This window comes from Pantherophis guttatus, chromosome 4 (genome assembly GCF_059756535.1).
Source record: "Pantherophis guttatus breed Tessera chromosome 4, ASM5975653v1, whole genome shotgun sequence".
Lineage (NCBI taxonomy): Eukaryota > Metazoa > Chordata > Lepidosauria > Squamata > Colubridae > Pantherophis > Pantherophis guttatus.
This window is the reverse complement of record NC_142066.1, coordinates 150,875,620-150,897,633: the sequence shown is the minus strand read 5'-3', so window position 1 is coordinate 150,897,633 and position 22,014 is coordinate 150,875,620. Positions and strand designations below refer to the sequence as shown.

The 22,014-nt window shown below is 40.3% G+C and overlaps 1 protein-coding gene across 15 annotated transcripts in view; it reads right to left on the bottom strand.

The window, feature by feature from the left end:
* The window catches only part of KMT2C (lysine methyltransferase 2C), a 174,200-nt gene that overhangs the window by 113,991 nt on the left and 38,195 nt on the right, over window positions 1-22,014 (bottom strand). For 8 of the 15 annotated variants that reach the window (XM_034401682.3, XM_034401689.3, XM_034401688.3 and 5 more), the window contains exons 2-4: window positions 12,528-12,616; window positions 1,938-2,079; window positions 368-577 (exon numbers count right to left, since the gene is read on the bottom strand). In XM_034401682.3, the coding sequence (XP_034257573.2) occupies window positions 368-577; window positions 1,938-2,079; window positions 12,528-12,616 (441 nt within the window). Of the gene's footprint in view, window positions 1-367; window positions 578-1,937; window positions 2,080-12,527; window positions 12,617-22,014 lie in introns of those variants that run through there. The other 7 variants (XM_034401683.3, XM_087893077.1, XM_087893079.1 and 4 more) reach the window with 4 other exon arrangements.

Sequence of the window (22,014 nt, the reverse complement as noted above, 5' to 3'; positions counted from 1 at the left end):
TGCAGATTCATTCTGCAGTATCACAGCCTCTGGGTCTAAATCTGGCTTATCACTCTCGTCTCTAACCACCCTTGATCCAGGTTTGTGGGTGTGTTTGTGTGTTCATTTCTACTCTATTGTTTTACGCTTTCTGTCAACCAATATTATATTCTGTAAGAAATTTCTGCTTTTGATTTCAATTGCCACTTAGAAAGCTCTGGATGTATGTTATGCCACTGGATGTATCTTATCCTAATATCTAACATTTGTTTTATTAAACAAACAGGTAAGCAGACCAAAACCGCATGCTGCTTCAAAATATTATTTATGCTTTGGGAAAAAATATTAGATAAAATAGTTTTATTTTGTAACAGATAGAAATGCTTACTTTTTTTGTCCTCTTGCTTTGTGGAGGACTGGGTTCTGCCTTGGAATACTCTCATCAATGGTATCGTTGCTGTCAACAGTTTCATTGATATTTAAGGGCTGGTTGTTCCATGGAGCAATAAACCCTGGAGTTGGACTGAATTGTTTAAGCTCGCCTTGTCCTAATGAGCTGCGTTCCCCACAGTAACAAAAAGCGCAGACCTGTTCACTGCTACAAGCAGACCAAAAATAAGAAAGACCAGAAAGGCAAAAGATGGCATTTAATTTCTTTGTACAATAAAGTAAACTTAACTTAAACTTAATCAAATGGTATTTAAAAATGCAAATTTTTAAAAAATTGAAAGAGAAATTTTGCCATCCAATTACTTTAAATACAGTAAATAAAATATTAATATTTAAATTAGATCTAACTTCACCTGTAAATGTTTTCACAAAATTATCCCAGATGAATAAAAAAAAATCCAATGCTAAGCATTTCTGGATTGCCTATACTACGGTATACTACTCTTTTCAGGCTGAATAGCACATCAAGAGCTGCACTGCAAAAGTTAGCACAGCCAGGATGAAACCCTAAATTTAATTATGAATATAATTACATTTAAAAGATGATATTAATTTAAAATTAATTACTTTAACGTTGACATTAAACACAATGTATTTAAAAATTTTTCTGTTAGGTTAAAAATCATAATTTGGCAGCATTCTCTGGAAAGTCTCAGAGAAGCCAACCTAAAGCTTGAGAAAAACTACTGGTATATTGCCCTAGGATAGGAATTTTTCTTCCCTTGCTGTCTAGTTTTGCTAAAAACTGTTAGCATTGTTTCTCACCAGTTTAAGTTGAAATGAAGAAAAACTCCACTTTAAAATAGGCATACCATAATAAAAAACAAAAAAAGTCACCCTCCCACATAATGATTATTTTCAGCTTACCCCCAAAATGTGTTGATCACACAGGTTGTGCATTTAAGTTCTAAATTCAGTGTGTAATCTTAATTTACAATTAGTTTGGACTTTTAGCAACTCATTATGGTTAAGGCACCAGGCTAGAAACCGGGAGACTGAGTTCTAGTACTGCCTTAGATATGAAAGCCAGTTGGGGACCTTGGGCCAGTCACTTTCTAAATCTTAGCCCAATCCATTTTACAGGGGTTTTTTTGAGGAAAACAGGAGGAGGAAGGGTTATTAGGTATGTTCGCTGACAAAGGCAGGATATAAATGAAGAAATAAATTTGCTAAGATATTCTTGTGAAGCAGAAAAACAAATGCAAACTGGTTCACAGCTATTTTCAGTGCTTTTTCTTTAAAAAGAAAGGCTGGATAAATCTGTTTTAAAATTTAGTTAATAAAGTGACCGATTTCTGATTTCCATATCATCTGAACCACTATTATAACTGCTATTATAAATTTAGGGAAAAGTTATAAGCATGAATCTACCTCTTTCTTAGTTAGGAATGAATAGAATAAGCACAATTAAACCACTTATAGACAAATCAAAAGTCTAAAAAAAAATAGCAGGCGACATATAAAAGTCTCAGCCATCCTTTCACTCATTCTGAATCTGCCTCGCTAACCTGCTTTTTGCTTCAACCCCAATCGAACAATTGGTGTTGGCAGAGTCCACAGAGACTGAGCACTGGAGATCTGGGGTTGGCTTCTTGTCATCGTCCACTTCACTTTGGGCATCCTCCTCTGTAAATTGTTCCCTGGTATCTGCTTAGCAAGGAGAGTGTAAGTTGATTATAGATTTCATTTTAAAGTGTTTAAACAAAATAAGCCATTCTGTTCTAAGCCGTTTTTTTCCATTTTCAAAGCATGAGCAAAGTTATACCACAAAATGTTATTTATTTGTCTGTCTGTCTGTCTGTCTGTCTGTCTGTCTGTCTGTCTGTCTGCTTGTTTGTTTATTTAAAACATTTATATAGTTGACCACTTTCCAACCAATTATGGGTGGTTCCAAAATCAAAACTATCTATAAAATTTGTATTAAAATTATAAAACTAAACATATTAAAACATTAAAATGTTAAAAACAATGAAGACCTGGCACCAAATCAAACTTCTAATGTGTAAATTATCCAATCTTTTCCAAGCCCTTGGAGGTGGGGGTGGGGTGGGGGAGGGGAATAGATCTTCAATCTTTATGGAAGACTTGTCAAACTTTAGAGTGCTCCATAGAGTAGGGACTGCCATAGAAAGGGCAGGTTTCCTAGCTTCCATCAGATATTAAGGGGAAGGAAGTAGGAGCACTCCAACCTTATTTCACCTGGTAGGAAGGGTGGTCCTTAGGGAAAGATGGTCCCACAGCTAACTAGATCCTGTGCCGTTTAGAGCTTTAAAGGCAATGATCAGAAGTTGAATTGCACCCAGAAAGAAGCTGAAAGCCACTGTAGCTCAAGCAACAGGGACCTTACATGGGCAAACCTAGAAGAGACCCCCGTTACTGTGTACGATGCTGCATTCTGGACCCATTTGTAGTTTCTGGATACTCAAGGGTAATCCCATGTAGAGAGCATTGCAATAATCCAGATAGTCAATGACCAAGTCATGAGTGACCATGAGCAAGGCCTCAAAATTTAATTATTATTGTTCCCTCTTGCAGGTATGTAAAAAAACAATGTGGTGGATGTAGATTTAGGCTGTACAGTTGAACAGGCAGAGGCTGAGTTGTGACTGTCTTCACAGCAGCTCTACTAGTCATTGATAAATGCTATGGAAGGTGTGGGGAGTAACTACAGTGTGATAGTTTAAACTGCTTCCCAATTTCCATGGAACTTCATTAGCTTTAATCCTTTCTAACTCTTGTCAATCTCATTCTATTAACTAGATCTGCTCCATTGTTGGTGTAACATTTTTAGCAGGACACAAAAATTGTTATGGGGTGATGGACATATGGAAAGTCTATTTCTACCAGGTTAGGAGGAGAGTTAAATCTAAACTCTGTAGAAGATTTAGACTGTAGAAAACTAGTATTAACAAATTTATTCAAAAAATAAGGACCCGAGGATAACTGAAGTACAAAGTAAAGTTTACTGAAATGGCATGTCAATGTCCAAACTGAAATGTGAGAAATAAAATATAAAAATGTAAAAATAAAAAACATCTTAAAAGATATAAAGGAGGGGGGAGGAAAAGAAAGAGAGAGAGAGAGAGAAAAGAGAAAGAATACTTATTGTTTAAACTTTACAAAGCAGATTATTACTAGATATGGTAAATTTATTACGTGACATAAAATTAGAATTAATGAATATCCCAAACAATCTTTAGAGGAAATGAAAAGAATTAAGCATGAATTATTATTTATCTACCCATCACAATCCAAAGAGTATCAGTGGCTTATTTAGATTATTAAAAACCAAGTAAAACATTAACAGTATAGCCACCATAAAATTAGTAAAAGAATATTATTTAAACATAAAACAAGAAAAACAAGAAATAAAGATGGTCTAATAAAATCAGGAGAAGACATTCTGGAACTCCATCTCAAAAGCTTTTGAAATATTAAGGAGTGGGCTAGTTTGATCTCAGCTGTCACAGAGCATCAGTCCTGCCACAGAAAACCAGCACCTCGTTGCTTCAACCTGAAAATGTGGGATCAGTCACAGTTCTCTGTTTGATTTAATTGTTTGGGATGATATTGGTTGGAGTAGGATGTAATATATTCTTTAAAAATTGTATCCCTCCTTAGCTCCAGATAAAACTCACGGTACTATGAAATTAAGGTACGCATTGCGCTTACACAACAATAGCTGATCACAGTATTCAAGACTATTCTTAAAAATAATAAAAACAATATTCAGCTATAGTGAAAGAAAGATATTTCCTGTTAAAATTCTTTAAAAATGGTGGAGACCAATCAATTTTTCCATTAATCTGGCCATTGTTCTTGGGATGGAGAGAGCTAAATAACAGCTCTGATCCAGTGGTGAAATCCAAATTTTTTTACTACCGGTTCCATTGGCATGGTTTGGTGGGCATGGCAGGGGAAGGATACTGCAAAATCCCCATTCCCTCCCCACTCCTGGAGCAAAATCTCCATTTCCACCCTACTCTGGGGCCAGCCAGAGGTGGTATTTGCCAGTTCTCTGAACTACTCAAAATTTCCACTACCGGTTCTCCAAACAGCTCAAAATTTCCGCTACCAGTTCTTCAGAACCTGCTGGATTTCACCCCTGTGCTGATCCAATAGTATCTGATAGGAAAAGAAACAGCCTCAAATACAGCAACATTCAAGCCAATGTAACAAGAAGACTGAGACTGACATGTTCACTACAAGTGACATTGGACCCCGAGCCACAGTATTGTGAAATATGAAACATTATATCACTTATTTAGTCTGTCTAATTTGGTCTTTGACCAGCACAAAATGTAAAATTGATAATACAAAATTGATCCATAATTTTGTATTTATAACAGTGTTAATTAATTTTTTTGTGTTTACCAGAAAATACCTGTAAATTAAATCTAAAACTATAATCAAACACTATGTATGAGTTTAGAATAGAACATTTTAATTATAGCTTCATAATAGCTTTTACAGAAGTCAGATGAAAAAACATAAAAATTTCTTATTAAATTAGGTAAGAATAAAATAAAGCAATAAAATACAAGTATTACAGGATTTATAATTTAAATACTAAAGATTAAATCAATAAATTACCAAAGTACTTTGCAAAAGTATAAAATAATATTGTCAGTTGTAAAATACAGTAATATAAAATAACTCTCACATAAAATTTTAGATAGGATTGCTAAATTGCATCTTTTGTTCGTGGTCAGACCGAATAATAATTCTCAGGTTTCACTATCTGCTACCTAATGATACAAGCTCTGAAAAATGGTAACCATAAAGGTTAATGTCAGCATTATGATCTGAAAGAAATGAAATGCAAAATTTGTTTGGTCTACCAGCAAATCTCTTTAGAAGACGACTTAGAGATAGGTGATAAATTTCATTATGGAAACAGCAAAACAGAAGTACATGCCCTACAGATTCAACCACAAATAGTTCCTTGACTTATGACTATAACTGAGTCTTGAATTATGGTCATAGGTTTTTGCAGTTAGTAAGCAGGTGACCATGTGACCGGACTTGATTTTATGACTTTTTTGCAGTAGTTGCTAAGCAAGCATAGCAGTCAATAAAGGAATCAATTTTACATAATGAGTTTCTGCTATTTTTTTTGGTACTTAAAAGGTCCTTAAAAGGACCATGGGATTGTGTGTGAAGCCAGGAGATCCTTGCGTGTCTGGCTGCCAGTCCGTCTGTTACTCATTTAGCACCACCCAGGAGGCACGTGTGGCTTAAGGGTTGCCACGGATGCGTTATTGAAATGTTATTTCTGTTTTCCTCTTAGGTTTTCTTACTGCTCTTTTTTTAATTGTTTTAATTGTTTTAACCTGTAAAAATGAAGTGTTTTAATATTGTGTGTGACCAGCCATATGCTAAATAAATAAATAAATACATAATGAATATTTTTTTTGGCCAGAACTCAGAGGTAAATACCAGAAACAATCAAACAAAAAATGTCAAAAAGCATAGTCGTAGGACATCTCAAACAGCAGTAAAGTTGTGGCAGTTATCAAGCATCCAAAATGTGATCACATGACTACAAAAGGGGAGGTGTTGTAGCCAATGTAACTTCAAAATCGGATTGCAAATCATTTGGGGGGCTGCGCCTTAACTTCTGTCATTAAACAACCGGTTGTTAAATTGAAGACTATCTGTACTGCTGTATGGCAGTGGGCAAGTCTAAAGATTATACATTGTTATAAATGTTATACTATAACACTAAAGGTAAAATCAATAGAATTAAGAGCTGTACATGAATATAATTCAAATAATCTCGGCACTAGCTGTAACCCTAACTCTTGGAAAGGATTTAATCATGTTGAAATAATATCTCGTTAACTTTAAAACAGGGATCTCTAAATTTGGCAACTTTTAAGACTTGTGGACTTCAACTCCCAGAAATTCCCCATGGCTAGTGAATTTTGGGAGCTGAAGTCCACAAGTCTTAAAATTGCCAAGTTTGGTGACCCTGTCTTCAAACAAATAATTTTCAAACAATTTTGAAACAAATAATCTTCAAACAAATGAAGACCCTGTCTTCAAACAAATAATCAAACAAATAATTATTAAGGTAGAAATACGAATATAACACATTTCTCCCTCAAATAACACTTAACTAAGTATAAATTCCTGTTGCATTTTATATATGGCTGCACAGAATTTGACATTATAAATAATTGTAAAATCATTATCTAAAAGTAATCAACAAATATAAAACTAGTTTGTATGGTCTGGTATCCTTAAGTGCAATAGGAAAATGACTTGACTTGTGAATGTCTATAAATGTTCTATTTCTAATGAAGAAAATCACATCCATAGCTTCCTCACTGTCATCACTGCATGGATACAAGTGGTCCAAAAAAGGCTCCTCCTGTATTTTCCTTCTCACACAGCCAGAATTGGGGACCACTGAAACTTACAAAGATATAAGCAACAAAGATGATTAGGAAACTGGAGGCTAAAATGTATAAAGAACAGTTGCTGGAACTGGGTATGTCTAGTCTGATGAAAAGAAGGACTAGGGGTGACATGTTAGCAGTGTTTCAATATTTCAGGGGCTGCCACAAAGAAGAGGGGATTAAGTTATTCTCCAAGGCACCTGATGGCAGGACAAGAAGCAACGGGTGGAAACTAATCAAGGAGAGAAGCAACTTAGAACTAGGGAGAAATTTCCTGACAGTTAGAACAATTAATCAGTAGAACAACTTGCTTCCAGAAGTTGCAAATGCTCTAACACTGGGGTTTTTTAAGAAGAGATTGGATAACCATTTGTTTGAAATGATATAGGACTTCCTGCCCTTGCAGAGGATTGGACTAGAAGATCTCCAAGGTCCCTTCCAACTCTGTTATTCTATTCTAGTCTATTTCATATTTAGGCATTTGCAGCTGAATTAGATAGGGAGCAGATATATCTGAAACTTTCACAAATAGAAAGATTTAACAAAGTCAGAGCATCACTCTATAGCCTTTATACACTGTCTTGGCAGGAGACTAGTAGGCTAAAATCCCATTAGAAAATGGGAGACAATCTCAATACAGAGAATTTCTCCAACACTTTTATCTCCATTTAGGTTGGAAACCTTCCATAATTTAAGTGAGCTAATCCTGATTAGAGAAGAGATAATCAAGAATATCAGTATGAGTATCAGCATGGCTGGCTGGGGAATTCTGGGAGCAAAAGTCCATATATCTTAAAGTTGCTAAGGCTGGGAAACATTGATCTATACTTTAGGTTTCGGCTGTCCACTCCACTCCTGAACTGCAATATTCAAAAGGTATCAGGTTGCAATCCTTAGAAACTTTGATCAAAGTTCCAAAGGGATAAAGTAAGCAAAAGAATCCAGCACCATATAAAAGTTGTGCCTAGCATTTGGCTTGGGAAAGTTTAAGACTGCAAGTATGTAGCAGTCTCTTTTATTCTGAAAATTCTGGTCACATTTGTTGGATAAATTTTTCTGGAGCCAGATATATGAAAAACTACCTCGGGGTATTTAAACATGCTATTTCCACTGGACTACTGGGAATATAATATATCCTTAGTTCCCTAGAAAAATAATGTTTATTTTGCAATTTATTTCCAGCAAAGTTGATTTCCTTTGCTATACAAGTAAGAGGCCCCTTATTATTAAAGTGTTCTTCTATCTATCCAGATCTGAAAATACCTCCTTTCCATTTTGCAACTATAAGAGTCAGTTTGGTGTAGTACTTAAGACACCGGCCTAGAAACCAGGACTGTGTGAGTTCTAGTTCCACTTTAGACATGAAGCCAGTTCGATGACCTTGGGTCAGTCTAAGGCAATGCTAAACACTTCTAGAATCTTGCCAAGAAAACTTCAGGGACTTGTGTCACCAGAAGTCAACGCTGACTCAAAAGCACCAAAAAACAAAACAATGCAAAAGTTGTATCAGTAGAAAAGTGCTGAGCTCCTCAAGATACCAAAACTCACATTCTCTTGAGTGACCAAGTGATCACCCAGGATGCCATGCACAGAAAGCTGTAATTTAAGCACTAAAAGGCTAAAAAATAATAATTGCTAAACAAAATTGAAAATAAATGCAGATGATGAGGCTGCTGCTAGCATTCCAGCAGTACTTAGGCAATGCACTACAACATTTTATCCATCATCCTAACTGGCTGCCTAACAAGAAGGAATTTAATCAGCAAGATCCTGTTTCCTGCAACCCTGTCTGGCAAGGGACATCTCCTCTGACCCTGACAGCTCACTTGACTGATTTATCTTGATTTATCTTATGTAACCTCAGAACAGAATAAGTAACAAAACTTCAGAGCTGGCACACAAGGCAAGTTAGCAGGCACTGCGGTTGAGAGAATTGTCGTAATGTGATAATATCTACCAATATCCGTTAATAAACTCACTCCATTAGTTTCAGTTCGTTTTGCAAGGCCCAATAATTCAATGCAACTATGTACCTAGGACAACCAAAGTATTGGGTAACTAACACAAAGCTATCTCTGCCACAGAAGAGGCCTATTTTGTTCATAAATCACAGCTTATAAAAAGCATTCATAAAAATCTAAGCTTCCTGGCTCCTACAGCATACCAAAATTATCAACCTGGTTCTTGAACCAAGTCTCATCCAAAGCAGAGGTGGGTTTCAGCAGGTTCTGACCAGTTCTGGAGAACTGGTAGCGGAAATTTTGAGTAGTTCGGAAAACCGGTAGTAAAAATTCTGACTGGCCCCGCCCCCATCTATTCTCTGCCTCCCTAGTCCCAGCTGATTGGGAGGAAATGGGGATTTTGCGGTAACCTTCCTCTGGAGTTTATTTATTTATTTATTGGATTTGTATGTCGTCCTTCTCCCAAAGGACTCAGGATGGCTCACAATAATAAGAAACAGAAAATACAAAAGTTAAAAGACAAATTAAAGCAGAATATCCAATAAATAAGGTTAAACGTGGGAATGCAAATTCAAATTTAAGATTTAAGAATTTTAAAGGCTACAAAATCAGTTTAGAGTCAACCCAGGAGTTGGGTGGGAATGGAGATTTTACAGTATCCTTCCCGTGCCATGCCCACCAAGCCACGGCCAAAGCCATGCCACACCCACCAAGCCACACCCACAGAACCAGTAGTAAAAAATTTTGAAACCCACCACTGATCCAAAGCCATCATCCACCACTTAACTGAAAATCACAAAAACTGGGCAGATGAACCATATCCTAAATAACATTTCTATCTTCTTTGGATTAGGTTCCAGCTCATTCTATTTATCGCAAATCCAGCAGAGAGATTCAAAATGTTCAAGTGTTCCAAAATGCATGGAAGAAACTGGGGTATCTCCCATTTCTCGTGATTCCCTGTTCTCCATTCCTGGGTAAATTTCATATGAAAGTTATAACAGAACTGTTTTGAACATATCTTAATTGCTATAGAGCAGAACAATAATCCCAAAGCATCCCTTTTTGGGAATCAACCATCCAAGTAAGAGCAAAAACACAGGAATTTATTACAATATACTTCCAAAGCCAAATCAGACTATCAATCCAAGGTTAATATTACAAAGGCTACCAAGAGAACTACAAACAAGATTGTACTTCTTGCCTTCCATTACTTTGTAAAATTCATCTTTTCCCCAATCAAAATAAATTTAAAAATAAATTTGAGCTTTGTTAGTAACAATCTATACATTATGGACTGACAAAATGTTGTTTGATGCTAGTCTTTAGCTGATAATGGTCAGCTTTTACCAAAAGCAGCCTAATCACTATTTCAAAAGAGAATCTAGCTTATTTTTCTCTTCTCAAGGAAAAAAAAATTAGAAAAAACTGACACCAGATAGATATTATTCTAGATATGGTTGATTAATGGTGGTTGATTAATACTGTCCAAGGAAACTATCCATAAGCAAAAGTCCATAATGGAAGCACATTAAAGTGAAGTCCAGGTCATATCAGAAATAAGTAAATGTTATCTTTGAAGTATTTTGCAAATATGTCAGAGTGAGCCATTGAAGGAACATCATAAATAAAGCATGCAGGCATTACTTGTTTGAGATCAAGGGAAACTCTCACAAAAAGGCAGAGTTTTGTATTTGTATTAGTTTGCAACCCAATACAAATGAGTGTTTTTGTATAACATTCAATGCAGGTAGTCCTTGATTTAGGACAGGTCGCTTAGCAGACCATTCAAAGTTACATCAGATTCCCCAAAAATTACTTGCAACCCCATTTCAAAGTTACGACAACTATGACGTACCCCCCCCCCCCACACACACACGGTCATTTGCTCTTACAAGGATGTTCAATCCTGCTGAGTCCCTGCAGTTACTTATCCACCCACTGGAGTTCAGGCAGCTGTAGCAGGCATGAATTAGCTGGCGCTTGCAAGCCTCCGTTTCCTTCTCACCCAGCAAGCGAGGCGAGGTTAAGGGAGCCAGAGTTTGCAAATTCCAACTGATCTGATCTTCTCTTACCTGCTGGATGGGAAGAAAGCTGAAGGACTGTAGAGACCTTGTCAAGAAATGGAGCATAGGGTGCCTCAGGTGGTGGGAGGCCTGGGCAGGCATTCCGGGCTTACCCCCGAGGCACCCTACATTCTATTGAACGATTCTCTCATTCATTTTATGTTTGCATCAGAGAAAGCAAGGAGTGGGGTCATTAGGTGAGGCTGTTTTGCTTAACAGCTGTTGTGACATGTGACCCCTAATAGATAGACACCATTAAGGTCATATCTTGAGGATTGCCTATAGTAAAATAAATGAACTATGGTTTGACATCATGTCCTAATTCATACAACAAAAAGAGTCACAAATGCATGCACAAGATAAGAGAACAAACTCATCAGGACAGGATTCATGAATCCATCTGCATTTGAAAGACAAGTGTCACTGTTTTGAAGAAATCAAAGTTCACATTCTGGATAAAGAGGAGAACTGGTTTAAAAGAGGGGTCGACAAGGCCATTTATGTCAAAATTGAATAGCCCTCCCTCAATAGAGGGGGAAGATATGACACCACCTATCAGCAGGGGTGGGATTTAGTTGGTTCGGACTGGTTTGGGCAAACCGGATGTTAATTTTAATCTGGTTCGCCGAACCACTTGTTCCAAGGACTGGTTGACCCCACCCACCCTGCCCCGCCCCTCCCAGGAGTCTCCACACAACCCGTTTTGCATGCCAAGGAAATGCAGGGCACGCACAGAGGCTCTGAGAGGGTGAAAAACAGGCCTACCGGAAGTCTGGAAACGGGTCTGTTTCTGGCCTCTGGAGGGCCTCCGGTGCCTGGGTGGGCCGTTTTGACCTTCCTGGAGGCTCCAGGAATACCTCTGGAGCCTGGGGAGGGCAAAAAACGGGCTTACCAGAAGTACCGGAAGACTGGACACGGGCCCATTTCCACCTTTCGGAGCCCAGGGGAGACTGTTTTCACCCTCCTGGAGGCTCAAGGAAAGCCTCCGGAGCCTGGGAGGGTGAAAAAGCCCCCCACCGCCGTGGTGCAGGAGGCAGAGAAGGCGACACCCCCATGGCCACGCCCACGCAGCAACCAGGGAGCGAACTGGTTGCTAAATTTTTGAATCCCACCCCTGCCTATTAGCAGTCCTAAGAAGGTTCCACACCAGTTTACCCTTGGATTCAGACGACTCTGAAATTACAGATAAACCCTCAAGTGGCCTCAACAATTCTCAGAGTGGTAAAAACTGGATGACTGCGGAGAATATAAACCATTTCATTCCCCACCAGTCAGTTTGAAGTGGAGAAGCTTCTCAGATGAGAAGTGAAAGGTTTTCAAATGAAAAAACCAAGAAAATCCAGTTGCCTTTTGGAAAAAGCATGTTTGGAATAGAATTGCTAGGTTCACATACAACACCCTGAACCAAAGTTGTTTAATAGGACTGGCAGCACTTACAAGCACTCCCAATTCAATTCCAAAATGGTACTTCAAAGTGCAGTTACCATGCTACTTTAAGAATGGCCAACAGATGTAATATTTCTGGCCCAGCATACTCTGAAGTTCCCTTTCGGGACTAAAACTAAAATGCTATGACCTTACTATCATTTTAGTATATTCCAATGTGTAAATTCAAGTTTAGACACTTGCTAAATCTCTCTATATCAGTCCTAGTCTATTTGCCTTACCAACTTCCACAGTGTTTTCCGTTTCTGTTGCCTCCAATCCATCCATGCTGTCTTCATCCTCCACCGTAGGTTTTCCTCTATTTCGAGGCCTATGAGAGGAAAGAAAAACACAATTTATAACATTAGGAAAAAAGTACCAAATTACCAAGGAAATTATTTTGCTCATTACAGTACTAAATTTTCTTAAACATGAAACATTAAATCTTACAATACTAATGGGTGAAATGTACACTACAGAGAAATATCAAGATGTGCATTTTCTATCCGCTCCTAATGTAACATTAGAGGCAAATGAACTACAGGTCATCTTCGACATACAACCATAACTGAGCCCAAAGTTTCTGTTGCTCAGTGAGACAATTATCAAGTGGATTTTGACCCATTTTGCAATTTTCTTGCCATAGTTGTTAAGTGAATCAATGCAGTTGTTATGTTAGTAATATGATTGTTATGGTTGCTTCCCCATTGACTTTGCTTGTTAGACGGTTGCAAAAGATGATCTCAGGACATTGCAACCATCATAAATATGAGTCACTTGCCAAGTGTCTGAATTTTTATCACATGACCATGGGGATACTACAATGGTCGTAAGTCTGAAAAACAGTCCTCAGTCATTTTTTTCAGTGCCGTTGTGGCTATGAACAGTCACTAAATGAACTGTTGTAAATTGAAGTACTTTACTAAAAGAATCTAGATCCTAAAAGGGCATCCCCTTTTTTAAACAGTAATGAGTAAATCTTTTTAACAGATCTCTCTATTCCAAACAAAACTGTGATCTAAACTAACTAAGTATTGATCTTTGGATCTTGGCCATATTTTAAATTTCAAAATAAGACTGCAATAATTTTATTTAATGAAAAGAATATAAAATATTTGGGTCAATTATTAACAATACCAAGTTTAATCCAGGAATAGCACAACACCCAGTCACTTCTCAGAGATGTGCAGCTACTGTATATAAATTTGATTAATAAATATAATAAAAAATTATTGGAGACTGTAAGAAAAGTGGTGGGGGAAACATCAAAATCAAAAGGACAAATACAGAAAAGACACATAGATATGCATTCTATTATTTAAGCCAAGTAAGTTCCTTTGACATAATGAATTTAACAGCCAACCTTTTTAAAATATTCTCTGAGCAGTCCAATAAACATGGCAAAAAATCTTTTAGTGAATTAGTATCATCTTAATATCAAAATGCAAATGCTCATTTCCCACTATAGTTCCCTTCTTTTTAAATTTCACAACTTTTTCTTTATAGTTTGTATCATGTATTGTTAGTGGAACATGGTGGCTCGCATGGTTGGGATATTGGGCTAATGATTGGCAGGCTTGTGTTTGAGACCTGGTTCTTGCCACATGAGGGGGATAAGCTTCTGTCACTTGCTCCAGCTCCTGCCAAATCAGCAATTTGAAAGCATGTGACCTCAAGTAGATAGATGGGCACCGCTTTGTGGGCAGTTTAAGGAGACATGAAAGGAACCCTCAACTGGGCACCCCTCAGGCAATAATGATGTCATCAGCTAATTCTTTCAACCCAGAATTACTTTGGATATGACTGCAGTATCATACAGAAAACGTACTCCAGAGGATAGGAACAAAAAAAACTTAATTTGAATTTAATTTGCTCTTAATTTTAAGTAAAGTTTAATTAATTTTATTTCTCTAGGAAAATATTTAATGAATTTTCCCTTTTGTTGCATTTAATGCATACATTAAATGCAACAAAATGGATACGAGTTTTGGATTTCTCTAATTCTATAGGCTTTTAGATTTAGAAAATGATGCTATTAAAGTGACTATTTGTTTTCAGTCTCTTCTAAAAATCCATAATACTAAATCTACATGACATGCAAAATGCTATTTGGGGAGAAAATAACACAAATATTTAAGGCTTATGCAGTACAGTATATGGATATTGTAGAGTTTTATATACTAGCATATTAAAATATGTTTCATAATGCTTCTATCAATATATCTGGAACAAAATTAAACTATCACGGTCTATTTGCACATGCTTTATGGTTCTGATGTGACCTTTTATGTGTAATTTTGTCTCCTCTATCTTGCTAGTTTTGTTCAGAGAAAATTCTTTATTACATAATCTGCAGTTAACATTTCTCTGTTTTTGAAAAAATTCTTCTACAGCACTCTTATAAAAGAGCCTTGAGGACTTTCAAGTAAGATCCACTGTGTTCAGTACAATTTACTAAGGTAGGTGTGATGCTTGCAATCCTTCATGCTCTGAACATAGGATCCAATGTAAATACGTTTTTCTTCTTTTAAGCAGTAGAGAAACTTGTGCAATACTAGTAGCTAGTTCCAGATCAATAGCATGTTTTTTGCAATCATGAAAGATAATGAAATCATGAGAGAATATTAGGCTAATCATGAGAGAATATAGGAAAATATTGCTATTTTAAAGAATCAAATCAATAGACTGAACTTGATTCTTCCTATAAACTTAACAGTCAATCTTGAATCAGAGAAAAATAAAGAAAATTGTATGCATATGAGAAGAAAGAAAGAAGATACTGTCCAAAAGTTACAATCAGGTCCTATATATCAGAGATAATAGGTCAAGATATGTAACTGAAAATATTCAGTCAAAATTATGAAGACCACATTGATCCCCCCCCATTTTTCTACTTCCTCACTGTAAAATTTTACATAATGGTTATAATTGGCAGGGGCAAAATTATATAGCAATTAGGGCATGACAGCAAAAGCAAACAAGTATTGAAAATGGGTTCACCACTTCTGGTAACAAGCAGGTAATTATCACAGCAGCTTGAAAGGGGCATAATCAAACCAAGTGACATCATTCCACCCACATAATAAATGTGAAATCTCTTTATGTCCAATGCAGCTTTTACACATAGCTGGTAGTGGAGCCAATCTACTTCTGACTACGTTGACGTATCCTTGAGTTAAGGTCAGAGAACTCGCAGGTTTGGCCCTCCTCACTATCGAGGGCCTACCTTGATGACGGGTTTTGGAATCCTGAGAGGTGGCATGCGGCGAGGAGGGGGTTGTGGGGTTTTTTGGGGAAATTTTTAGATAAAGTTTTAAAGGTTTCTGGGAGGGGGGTGGGCTCAGTGGGTTTGGGGGAGAACCTGTCGGGGAGGAGGCCAGAGCCGGCTGAAGAGCACGGCACAAGAGGTGCGGGAACTGGCGTCAAGGAGGGGGTTAGAGCTTGTGTCGTGGATGGACATTACATCAGTACTGTGGGTGGGAGGGGCAGATATGGCGGGAGCAGGGGGCCACATCAGGTTGTGGGAGCACGCGCCCGCTGGCTCCAAGCGGTGGCGCGCTCCGGCCTCCAATGCTCCTCTCGTTCCCCTGGTTGCACAGACCCTCAGGCCCTGGGCCTTCGGCTGATGCTGTGCAACACCCGGTCCGTGGTAAATAAAGCCCCCCTCATTTGTGATCTTGTTCAGGAGGGGGGAGCAGACCTGGCGGGTATTACAGAGACCTGGTTGGGCCAGGAGGGGGGGTCCCCCTCGTTGAGATGTGCCCACCCGGTTTCCGCGCATTCCATCAGCCGAGGACACAGGGGAGGGGCGGGGGGTGGCGGTTGTCATTAGCGAAGGTCTTGGTCCGAGGGAGGCCACTGTTCTTCAGATGGCTGGATGTGAATCCCTCCTTGTGAAGTGGGGTCATGGGGTGCAGCTGGGCGTGCTGGTTACGTACCTGGCTCCCTGCCACGTGACGGCAGCCCTGCCCGAGCTACTCGTTATAGCCGCGGTGGTGGTTGACACCCCCAGGCTTATGGTCATGGGGGATTTTAACCTGCCATCCATCGGTGAGGCGTCTGAGGTGGCTCGGGAGTTCATGGCTTCCATGACGGCCATGGACCTGACCCAGTTAGTTCAGGGCCCTACTCACACGGGGGGAAACACGCTAGACCGGGTTTTTGGTCAGTGGTTGAATGATCTTGAGATAGGGGATATAGTGATCGAGCCCTTGTCATGGTCAGATCACTCCCTCCTTCGCTTTGACCTTCGAACCGCCGCACCCCACCGCAGGGAGGCGGAACCATTGAGGTGGTACCGCCCCAGGCGCCTGATGGATCCTGATAGGTTCCAGACGGAGCTTGGGCCATTTCCTGAGGCTCTGGCACACGGCTCGACTGAGGAGCTGGTGGCCGCCTGGGATAGGGCGGCCGCTGGAGCTTTGGATCGGGTCGTGCCTTTGCGGCCTCTGACCCGGCGTCGATCTCGCCTGGCTCCTTGGTTCACCGAGGAGCTGAGGGAGATGAAGCGCTGGAAAAGACGCCTGGAGAGTGGTTGGAGGGCCAGCCATTCTGAATCTGACCGAACACTGGTAAGGTCTCATATTAAGACCTACCTGGTGGCGATAAAAGTGGCGAAGTATAACTATTTTGCCACTCTTATTGCGTCATCAGATAATCGCCCGGCCACCCTGTTTAGGGTGACCCGCTCCCTGCTCCACCAGGAAGCGCGGGAGGACCCCTTGGAGGGTAGAGCCAAGGATTTTGTACAGTATCTGTATGACAAAATCGCTCAGATTCGGGAACACCTGGACTCTGACTAGGTAGATTCAGGGGGGAGGACAGAGGCAGGTCTTGTGAGTATTATCTGGGAAGAGTTTGATTCTGTGACGCCCGAAGACGTGGACAGGATACTGGGCAGACTGAGCGCAGCCACATGTTTACCGGACCCGTGTCCCTCCTGGTTGGTGCTGGCCTCTCGGGAGGTTACACGAGGCTGGCTCCAGGGGATTATAAATGCTTCTTTGAGTGAGGGTGTCTTCCCTGCCGCCTTGAAAGAGGCGGTGGTGAGGCCTCTCCTCAAGAAGCCTTCCCTGGACCTGGCAGTGTTGGCAAATTATCGTCCAGTCTCCAACCTTCGCTTCGTTGCGAAGGTTGTTGAGAGTGTGGTAGTGCGACAGCTCCCCCTGTACCTGGATGAATCGTCATATCTGGATCCGTTCCAGTCAGGCTTCAGGCCTGGGTACAGCACAGAAACGGCATTGGTCGCGTTGGTTGATGATCTCTGGAGGGCTCGGGACAGGGGTTGTTCCTCCGTCCTAGTCCTATTAGACCTCTCAGCGGCTTTTGATACCATCAACCATGGTATCATGCTGCACCAGCTAGAGGAGTTAGGGGTGGGGGGCACCGTCCTACGGTGGTTCTCCTCCTTTCTCTCTGACCGGTTGCAGTCCGTGTTGACAGGGGGACAGAGGTTGACCCCGAGGCCCCTTGTATGTGGGGTGCCACAAGGGTCGGTCCTCTCGCCCCTTCTGTTCAACCTTTATGTGAAGCCGCTGGGTGAGATCATCCATGGTTTCGGGGTGAAGTACCATCAGTACGCTGACGACACTCAGCTGTACATCTCCACCCCGGATCACCCCAATGATGCCCTTGAAGTGATGTCCCGGTGCCTGGAGGCCGTGCGGATCTGGATGGGGAGAAACAGACTCAGGCTCAACCCATCCAAGACCGAGTGGCTGTGGTTTCCGACATCCTGATATAGTCAGTTGGTGCCATCACTGACTATTGGGGGCGAGTCATTGGCCCCCACGGAGAGGGTTCGCAACTTGGGTGTCCTCCTGGACTCACGGCTGTCTTTAGAAGAGCACATGATGGCCATGGCCAGAGGGACTTTTTATCAGGTCCGCCTGATTCGCCAGTTGCGTGCGTCCCTTTCTGGATCGGGACTCGTTAAATACGGTCACTCATGCTCTTGTTACTTCCCGCCTGGACTACTGCAATGCTCTCTACATGGGGCTCTCCTTGAGGAGCACCTGGAGGCTCCAGCTGGTCCAGAATGCGGCCACACAGGTGGTTATGGGAGCGACGTGGCGCTCCCATGTGACCCCTCTCCTGCGCGAGCTGCACTGGCTCCTGGTGGTCTTCCGGGTGCGCTTCAAGGTTTTGGTTACCACCTTTAGAGCGCTCCATGGCATTGGACAGGGGTATTTACGAGACCGCCTTCTGCTACCAATAGCCTCTCACCGAACAGTACGCTCCCATAGAGAGGGGCTCCTCAGGGTGCAGTCAGCCAAACAGTGTCGACTGGCGGCCCCCAGGGGGAGAGCCTTCTCTGTGGGGGCACCTACCATCTGGAACGAGCTCCCCCCAGAGATTCGGAGGATCCCGGACCTGCACACGTTTCGTCGTGCTCTCAAAACTTTTTTATTTCAGCAGGCTGGCCTGGCCTAACTCTCCTCTTTTAAATTTTTAATTTGTGACTTTATAAATTGGATGTTTTAATCTGTGTTTCGGTCAAAATATTTAATAATTTTAAGGGATTTTTAATATTTGTATTATCTGTATTTTATCTTGGCTGTTCACTGCCCTGAGTCCTTCGGGAGTAGGGCGGTATAGAAATTTGATTAATAATAATAATAATAATAATAATAATAATAATAATAATAATAATAATAATAATAATAATAATAATAATAATAATAATAATAATAATTTTTCTGAAATCAATGTTTCAAGTATAAAAAAGACTTAATAGAAATAAAGATTTACCGATTTATATTTAATATTTGCATTAAATATTGAAATACTATATTTCTTATCTTTTTCAATCCACTAAAAGGTAGCTACAAGGATTTTAAAGTAGCTCCTGATCATATTTTAAGATACTAGATCCACTTCTTTTAATAAGCACTACATGAAAACAGTTCAATTGCCTTTCCCTCACTTCTAGTGTCTGATATATCTAATGAAAAATTTTCCTGATCCTCTGAAGAATTGTTATATTATGGTGTATAGCTGCTTATTCACAAAGGATTTTTCAGAACCCCTGTGAGATGTACTGTAATTATACAGTCCTTTTACAATTTTAAACACAAGAAGATCCTCCAATACCTATACTGTATCCTGTTTCCATTATGGAATAAAGTCCCTATTCCCAAGTACTGCTGTTGACCAATTTTTGTTAAACTGCAGTAAACAACAGTAGGCAATCTAGAGAGATTCTTTTTTTTAAACAAAATGCTAGCTTCATCTCAAAAGCTTCTTGTTAGATAGTCAAAAGAAGTTGAGGTTTCTTTTATTTCAGTTTCTTTATTTCTTTTTCCTAGATACTTGGACCAAGTCACAACTTAAAATGTTGCCTAGTAACAAGAGAACCAGTAAATTTTATTTTAATCTTGGGCTTTGATCATCAACTTAAAGTGATGTCCCAGTGCCTGGAGGCCGTGCGGGGCTGGATGGGGAGAAACAGGCTCCAACTCAACCCCTCCAAGACCGAGTGGCTGTGGCTTCCGGCGTCCCGATATAGCCAGCTGACGCCATCGCTGGCTATTGGGGGCGAATCACTCGCCCCCACGGAGAGGGCTCGTAACTTGGGCGTCCTCCTGGACGCACGGCTGTCGTTAGAAGATCATTTGGCGGCCGTGGCCAGGGGGGCTTTTTATCAGGTCCGCCTGATACGCCAGTTGCGCCCCTTTCTAGATCGGGACTCCCTACGCACAGTCACTCAGGCACTCGTCACTTCCCGCCTGGACTACTGCAACGCTCTCTACATGGGGCTCCCCCTGGGGTGCACCCGGAGGCTCCAGCTGGTCCAGAACGCGGCCGCGCGGGGGATTTTGGGGGCGACGAGGCGCTCCCACGTGACACCTCTCCTGCGCGAGCTGCACTGGCTCCCAGTGGTCTTCCGGGTGCGCTTCAAGGTGTTGGTGACCACCTTTAAAGCGCTCCATGGCTTAGGGCCGGGGTACTTACGAGACCGCCTTCTGCCACCAATAGCCTCCCACCGGCCAGTACGCTCCCACAGAGTGGGCCTCCTCAGGGTGCCGTCCGCCAGACAATGTCGGCTGGCGACCCCCAGGGGGAGAGCCTTCTCTGTGGCGGCGCCCACCCTCTGGAACAACCTCCCCCCAGAGCTACGTACAATAACAGACCTCCGGATTTTTCGTCGGGCCCTAAAAACCCATTTATTTCAACTAGCTGGGCTGGCTTGAGTCAAATTTTAAACGGATTTTAAATTGGAATGTTTTAATTACGGCCAAAATTATTTAATTATTTTAAACAGATTTTAGATTTTGTATGTTTTGTATGTATGTCTTGTTTTTACTTTGGCTGTTCACCGCCCTGAGTCCTACATTGGAGAAGGGCGGTATAGAAATTTAAACAAATAAAATAATAAATAAACTTAAGTAAATTATTCGAAATAAGAGCAAGCTACTTGAAAACTCTCATCTGGTACATCAGTCCTTTCAATTTATTAGTTCTGATGTTCCTCTGCCTCAGACTCCCATTTTTGCCATTTGTTCTAGAAAAATGCTATTGACAAGAAAAATATATCTGTTGCATTCAGGTGGACTTTGGTTTTCTATCCCCCTTCTTTAGAGAACTTGCATTTTGTACATGTAATGATTTTTCTATTTCTCCTTTCCACTTCAGGGTTTCAGACCATATGAAATATGTAGGATTTTTTAGAAATTGCTTTAATGTTTTTTAATAAAAGCTATTTTTATTAAAACCAATTTAAAACTATATTATTGAAAACTAAATAAATTATTAAGAAGTAATATACAGTTATAGACCCTGCCTCTTGAATGGACTACAGGTAGTCTTTTACTTACGGGCAACTATGGGGGCTCCAGGAGATCGTGTGTCACACCTCTGCTCAGTGGTGGGATTCTGCCTGTTCTAGGCGGTTCATCAGAACCCTTTGTTAAATTGCTGGCTCACCCCGCCCCTTGCCCTGCCCCTCGCACCACTATTTATTGCCAATAAATAAATAAATAGTGGTGGGCGAGGGGCGGGCGAGCCAGCAATTTAACAAACGGTTCGGTGCTTTTTTGTAATTTTATTGGCCCGGGGAGCTTCAGCATAGGCTAATTAGCCCCTTGATTAGATCGGTCTCCCAACTCTCAGCTGATTTGTTCTCAGCTGTTTTGCTCAGGGCTCTGCTGCTTGCTTGCAAAGAGTGCTGGAGAAGATTTTTTTCCCCCTAGCTATGCTGAAAAGTGAAACTGAAAGTAAAGCAGGCTGTTGGCTTTGCTATTGCTGCAACGATGGAAAATTAGGCAGGCAGATTTCTTTTTCCTCACCAAAAAAGGTAGGTGCAAACAATGGAAAATTTAGGGAAAAAGAGGAGAGTTCAAGATTTTAAAACACAAAAGAAAAAAAGCTCTATTTAACTAGAGAATTGTAATAATTGAGATACTATTAATTGTATATTGTGTTGAAAGCAGAAATGGTTTAAGTTGTGGTTTGGAGGAATATACGAGGGAAATTATTTGGTTTATTATTATTGGTAAATATAATTAATCGATTTGTAAGAAATTGGATGCATGGAAATAATTGGAATATTCATGTTCATATTGATTAATATACAAAAAAGATAGTTATATAACTAACTGATTTATATTAAAATGTTAAATTTGTAATAAACAACTGTAATATTACATAATTAACCAGTGTGAGGATGGATATAAAAATAGATGACAATGGGAAGGGGTATATTATAGAATAGAAGGGAAAAATTGAATT